This window comes from Sinocyclocheilus anshuiensis, unplaced genomic scaffold (genome assembly GCF_001515605.1).
Source record: "Sinocyclocheilus anshuiensis isolate Anshui unplaced genomic scaffold, SAMN03320099.WGS_v1.1 scaffold1753, whole genome shotgun sequence".
NCBI classification, from domain to species: Eukaryota; Metazoa; Chordata; class Actinopteri; order Cypriniformes; family Cyprinidae; genus Sinocyclocheilus; species Sinocyclocheilus anshuiensis.
In genome coordinates, this window is record NW_015541398.1 from 319,978 (window position 1) to 327,578 (window position 7,601).

The following is a 7,601-nucleotide window of genomic DNA, read 5'->3' on the forward strand; positions in this document are numbered from 1 at the left end:
GGTACATGGAGACCAGCTGCGGTGGAGGACTGCTGCTCGACTGCGTCTGCGCAGGTAACGGCTCCCTGAAAACAACCTTCAGACTCTGGAGGCAGCAGAAGACAGTGAAACGCTGAGATTTACACTGGGATCATGTTTGATGTACAGTAAACGACTGAATGAACCTTATCTGACAAGAACAAGTCCACATTTCACCCCATAATCAAAAGAACAAGATAAATATATATATATATATATATAAAGTGTTTGCAGCTTAAAGTTTGTAGGTTATTTGTAGGAACATTTAGGCACAATGAGATTTCATAATAAAATTCAATAATTCATAGTTCAAATAAAAGACATCTTCACATCCCAGTTCTCATGGTAATACAAAAAAAAAAAAAAAAATTTTCAGTTGTTTTATTAACATTTGACTCGTCAGTAGCTATGAAATATGAGTTTTTCCACCTTTCAAGGCATTGCACATGAAGAACACTTCAGATGTTTTAATTTAAGATTTATTGTTAAGCGTTTTTCTTACAAATCCGCCTCTATATACATAATGTACAAATGACCTTTTCACACATTTGAATTGCTAATTAATGTTCTAACATTTTAATAAACCTTTCTTTCAAAAATGTCCAGTGTGCTCCGAGAAAACCAAACAGTAAAACAATTTCATTCTTCGGCGTCTGTCATTACAGGAGGTAAATCATCCCCCTTCATGTGAAATGAGTGTCAAAGGTTTTCCAGTGTCGTTTCAGCGCTGTGCTAGTTAGTAAGACTAATTGTTGCCCGCTCTTTATGTTGAAAGTATGTGAAGGCCATGCGACTAATTTAAAGGGGCAGTTCTCGCAAAAATTAAATTCTGTCATCATTTACTCACCCTCACATTGTTCCAAACCCATATGAGTTTCTTTTAACTGTTAAACACAAAAGAAGATGTTCTGAAGAATGTTGGTCACCAAACAGTTGCCGGTAGCCATTGACTTCAATAGTATTTTTTTCCATACTATGGAAGTCAGTGGCTACCATCAACTGTTTGGTTACCAACATTCTTCAAAACATCTTCTTTTGTGCTCAACAGAAGAAAGAAACTCATACAGGTTTGTTATGACATGAGGGTGAGTAAATGATGACAGAATTACATTTTTTGCGGGAACTGTCCCTTAAAGAGATTCTTCTTGAAAGGTGAACATAATACACTAGCTCCCATCAATTTCATATGAAAATAAAATAAAATAAAGGCACTTTTGGGATGAAAAAACGGCAGTAAAGACAATCATGTTGCACAAAGTGATGGGGCAAAAAAAAAATCTTTTGCACACGGGCTACAGAAACAACATCAACAACTGAGAGGAGATGGAGGAAAAAAACAAAGCACAAATGAACACTAGACTACAGAAGGACAGTATGGCTTTGGCAAACCAGCGGAGTCTCACACGCAGTAAATACACCCTCCCGGATAATCACCCTCCATCAACAGGGCGGCACATTTAGCTGTTTTCCTAAGCAAAATATTGGCAATTTAATTCCTTAACTGGATGCAACCTGGTCGACACAGCATGCATTATACACGCGAGACACATTCAGTCTCAGTCTAAGAGTGACAGGCAGCTCAAAGCTCAATCTTTATCAGACACTTGACTCCGTCTGATGCACCGCTGGCAGAAACACAGGTTCACAGCAGGCCTGTCCAGAGGTTGTAGCAGGCGGTGTTGATGACCGACTCCAGATGGTGGTACATGGAGACCAGCTGCGGTGGAGGACTGCTGCTCGACTGCGTCTGCGCAGGTAACGGCTCCCTGAAAACAACCTTCAGACTCTGGAGGCAGCAGAAGACAGTGAAACGCTGAGATTTACACTGGGATCATGTTTGATGTACAGTAAACGACTGAATGAACCTTATCTGACAAGAACAAGTCCACATTTCACCCCATAATCAAAAGAACAAGATAAATATATATATATATATATATAAAGTGTTTGCAGCTTAAAGTTTGTAGGTTATTTGTAGGAACATTTAGGCACAATGAGATTTCATAATAAAATTCAATAATTCATAGTTCAAATAAAAGACATCTTCACATCCCAGTTCTCATGGTAATACAAAAAAAAAAAAAAAACTAAATTCTCATTACTGTAATGACATAAAAAGATAACAAATAAAATTATTAATTACAAGAAACAAAATAATAAATATTGTTATTTAGTATAATTTATGCATCATGATTTTCTGCTTTTAAATTATTGAAAAATTATTTAATATAAAAACAATTATATTACAATACTCCTTTATTTTAATATAAAGATTAAATATTAAGATTTACTGCATTACAAAAATGAGAATCACCCTTAAGAATAATAATTACAAAACAACAACAACAACAACAAAAAAGCATTATGGTAATGAGAACTAGGAGAAAAATGCTTAGTGTAATGTATTGTACAGTATAATATAAGTTTTATAATTGAAATATAGTGTTTAAATTATTAAATTGGTCTATATCTGTTTAATGATCAGAAGAAAATTCTTAAAATAAAACTATCTATTTAAAATAAAATAATAAATAAAATAAAATAAAATAAAATAAAATAAAATAAAAATTAAATTAAAAATAAAAATAAAATAAAATAAAATAAAATAAAATAAACTCACAGTTTTTCCTGCCTGTGTGTCCAGGAAAACAAGCACAAAACAGTCAGTGAACTTCTGGTTCAGGACGGCCTGGAAAAGAGAGAGAGTTTATGCCCAAACAACACACTATTTAAACACTCAACATCTCGACGCCAGATGTTTATTTTTATTTTTAAATTGAACCCTGATCTTCACAATCCATTTCACACGGATTGGTGCTCAGCATTAGGAAACACAGCGTCAACCTCAGGGAAACAAAGGCAGGTGTTGTTTGTGTGAATATGGAGGATGAAATGATCATCAGTTCAGGGAATCTGCATAAGCCCACGACATCTCCAATTACAGAATGACGTATGAAGTGGCTTTCAAACACACCTGAGGATCTGACGATTATCATCGGGAGGATTCGCTCACATTAACTAGTACACAGGCACGGAGGTCTCATAATGTACCACGCTTTACCATGTGTTTCACGGGCCTCAAGTAACCAAGTTCAAAGTCTTTCCAGGAGAATAATGATTCAAGAGCGCTTTGCCATCAGCGCTTCCCGTCTCGTAATGCACTATGACGGGACTAACATCTCACACGGCCCATGACACGACTGTACAGCCTGAGGATCTGCTTCATGTGCAATATGTGAGAATATGAGCTTACAAAAGTGTTGCACGTCCCTGCAAATCTTGTTTTTCTGTTCATCAGAGAATCCTGAAAAAATGCGTCAAGGCACAACTGTTTTGAACATTGATAATAATCAGAAATGTTTCTTGAGCAGCAAATCAGCATATTAGAATGATTTCTGAAGATCATGTGACACTGAAGACTGGAGTAATGATGCTGAAAATTCAGCTTTGATCACAGCAATAAATTACAGTTTACAATATATTCACATAGATAACTGTTATTTTAAATTGTAATAATATTTCACAATTTTACAGATTTTTTATCTGTATTTTTGCTCAAATAAACGCAGCCTTGGTGAGCAGAAGAGATCTCTTACCAGGTACTGTATGCCGCAGTCGTCTTTAAAGTGCCTGCAGTTCTGTGGGAAGCGGGACAGCAGGACTTTGATGAGACTCTGGTACCAGGCGGGACTCATATTCAGGAAACAGTCCTAAAAAAAACACAATTACAAAAACTCATACGGGTTTGCAACGACATCAATGACGATAGAATTTTAATTTTGCACTTTTATCAAGATTATTCAATTTTTTTTTTCCCTTAAACTAGGAAACAGTTATTATAAATGATAATAATATGTCACAATATTACTGTTTTTATTGTATTTTTGATCAAGTAAATGCAGCCTTAGTGAGCAGAAGAGACTTCTTTCAAAAACATGAAACAATCTTACCAACCAAAAACCTCGTACAGGTTTGCAATGACACGAGGGACAGAATTTTCATTTTGCACTTTTATAATGATTATTCAGTTTTGTTTTGCATAGATTTAGTTTATTACACCATATCAGCATCAAAGGCTACAAGAATGATAAGATTTAAAAAAGTTGGTGGACAGTAATTTAACAATTTTATTTTTACAAACAAATAAAATAAAAAATGAATAAAAACGAACAATTATATACAATCTTTCACACTGATATTTGATTAAAATGTAAATATTTTTCCAGGCCAAACTTTGTCCATTAATGCACTTTCTAAGTAAATATGTCCAATAAAATATACTTTACACACATACATTATTTATGCATTTATGGTGTGTGTGTGTGCTGAATAATAAGTGAGTAATACTGTCAAAAGTGCAAAATTCTAATTATAAGCATAAATATGCACGTAAGTTACTATTATGTGGATAGTTATGCATAACAAAATTTATATGTACATTTTAAGTTTGAATAAAAGTTGAAAAAGATTATTCAATGTTTAAAAAGCCTTTGAGCTCCTGAAATACTGGAGCAGAATATTTCTCTTTAAATTAGCCCGGCCTGTGCACACAAAGCATTATTATTTTTCAGATCAGATTTCATCGGCCGTTTCAAGTCAGCGAAACTACAGGAAGGCAGTTTTCACAGTCTGGCTGCGGCAGTAAATTTGTAAAAAGATGTAATTTGCTGCAAGTTTCTCCTGGTCTGATATCACGGCAGGAGTACATCTCCACTTCCTTTGTGAGCGTGTGCGGCTCTGACAGAGGTGTACATCATCCCAGCGCTCAGATTAGCAGTCGTGGCACACGAGCGGCCCGCTCGCTAACATTGACCAAGCGATTCTGCTCGTGTGAAGGGAATACAGAAGCGTGCGGCACATGAATAGATGAGGAATCAAATGCATTAATATGCGGGCGTCCGTGGGGGAATCTGAGGCTATGGCACATGAACGGGAGCATGTTTGCCAGCCGTGATCCCGCAGCACATCCTTCACAGCCCGTGTCACGTATGACGCCTATTGAGAACCTACTGAATACTGAAACCGGATGATTTCTTGTGATTTTCAGTTCTGCAAAACTGTAATAAAGTACTGCATGATGGATCAGCCAATAGGGGCAACCGACCACCACCTCATTATCATATTGGAAATATCAGTCGGAAATACACCGTAAATAAATGCATAATACAGATATAAATGATCCTTAGAATAAATAAATTCAATAAATTATTATCATTATTAATGAATACATTAGTAAATTAATAAATAAATAAATAAATATATGACTGCTATATATATATAATACAATTTATCCACTGGATCATCTATTTATGTATGTATTATTTATTCTGTGCCATACACATTTATTTACAACACCTTTTTTAAAAGTTTGGAGGCAATTTGGGATTTTTTGTTGTTGTTGTTGTTGAAAAAAATGAACACTTTTATGCTTTTAGCATGCATTCAATTGATCAAAAGTGACAGTAAAGACATTTATAATGTTAGAAAAGGTTTCTATTTCAAATAAATGCTGTTCTTTTTAACTTTTTATTAATTAAATAATCCTGGAAAAAAGTATCTAAAAGTAGCACAATTGTTCTCAACATTGATAATAATAAGAAATGTTTCTTTAAAAAAAAGTCATTCCTGATTTACAACACCTTTTTTAAAAGTTTGGAGGCAATTTGGGATTTTTTTTGGGAACACTTTTATGCTTTTAGCATGCATTCAACTGATCAAAAGTGACAGTAAAGACATTTATAATGTTAGAAAAGGTTTCTATTTCAGATAAATGCTGTTCTTTTGGACTTTCTATTAATCAAAGAATCCTGAAAAATAAAATATATCACCGTTTCCACAAAAATATGAAGCAGCTCAGCTGTTTTCAACATTGATAATAATCAGAAATATTTCTTTATCAGCAAATCAGCATATTAGAGTGATTTGTGAAGATCATGTGACACTGAAGACTGGCGTAATGATGCTGAAAATTCAGCTTTGATCACAGAAATAAATGACATTTTACAATATATTCACATAGAAAATAGTTATTTTAAACTGTAATAATATTTCACATTTTTACTGTATTTTTGATCAAATAAATGCAGCCTTGGCAAGCAGAAGAGACATTAAAAACATTAAAAAACCTTACTGATCCCAAACTTTTGAACAGTTTCACTCAGTTATTAATGAGCTATTTTATGATTCAGTTTTGGTCCTCTGTATAACAAATCCTCCATGTCTGAAGCTACATACATCTGTGCTGTATCAAACACAGTGATGTTTGTTGGCATGAGCGGCACATTTAGAGTTACTACTGCTGTGTAATCAAATCACGAACGAGCACCCTGTTGGTGAAGGATGCGGCGTGTGAACCTGTGCACGTGTTGGTCCAGGAGGGATAATTTATGCCGTAAATAAGGAACGGAGTGTAATATTAAAGGGCTGATTTCCTGTGCTAATTAGCTGATGTTTATCGCGGTGTGCTGATGAGTAGGCCGCGTGTTTTCCCTACGGAGTGCTGCATTTGCATGTTTGTTGTCAGCCACCCATCAAACAAACTGCACTGAGCCAGCCGCTGATCAGACCGTCCTCAATAAACTGCAGAACAAAGGAAAAAACATGCAATTTTCCCACGCTTTCTTAAAGACTGCTGTCAGTGTGTACAGGAAAACAGAGTGCTGCACTTTCTATGAACAGGACGTCCTATTGAATCCTAAAGCGTCCTCCAATTTTATTGATTTATTTTATTTGATATTTTTTAAATTCTGAGAACTATTTTGTTAGGATTGAGCATAAAATTAACATGCAAAGTACTTTTAAAACATCATATTGCTTAATTAATATTATACAATAGTAGTAAACAATTATTATAGTGCTTACTGCATTTGTCAACAATTCAAACTTTTTACCAAAGTTATTTTAAAAACCAAATCAAACAAATACTTTTATTTAATTCATGCAGAATACAAGTTATCAATAACTAACAAGATTTGGGCCCAAACTACCTATCTAATTTAGGGTAAATCTGCAACCTAAATCTATCAAAAATGTATTTATTATTTATTGCTAAATTAAATTAAATTAAATTAAATTAAATTAAATTATCACACAGACAAGGATCAGGGCTTAATTTAATCGATTATTGAAATTGATTATTTAATTGATTATTATTACTTTGATAAATTAATTTTTTATTTAATTATATTTATTAATCACACAGAGAGGGATCAATTGGGAAAAATATTAACTTTGTTTATTTGAACTTTATATTTAACTTTATTAATATTTTTAATTAACATTAAATACTGTATAACAATGTTTAAATTAAAAATGTAATATTTTCCATAATAAATAATTTTAACTTTATTAACATTTTTAATTAACATTAAATACTGTATAAAAATGTTTAAATTAAAAATGTAATATTTTCCATAATAAATAATTTAATAAGATCTATAACATTATTTTTCTTATTATTTTTTTAAATACTTAATAATAATAATAAAATAATATTATTATTTTTATCATTATTATTAATAATAGTAATATTTATAATATTATTATTTTCTTTTATTTAACATCAATTAAATTAAATTAAACTT

General features: G+C 32.9%; 1 protein-coding gene across 1 annotated transcript in view; it reads right to left on the reverse strand.

The window, feature by feature from the left end:
- Positions 1 to 1,094: 1,094 nt before the first annotated feature.
- The window catches only part of LOC107690821 (protein SZT2-like), a 107,928-nt gene continuing 101,421 nt past the window's right edge, over positions 1,095 to 7,601 (reverse strand). The window contains exons 73-75 of the mRNA XM_016489241.1: positions 3,615 to 3,728; positions 2,639 to 2,707; positions 1,095 to 1,804 (exon numbers count right to left, since the gene is read on the reverse strand). Of these exons, the coding sequence (XP_016344727.1) occupies positions 1,661 to 1,804; positions 2,639 to 2,707; positions 3,615 to 3,728 (327 nt within the window). The 3' untranslated portion in view covers positions 1,095 to 1,660. The remainder of the gene's footprint in view (positions 1,805 to 2,638; positions 2,708 to 3,614; positions 3,729 to 7,601) is intronic.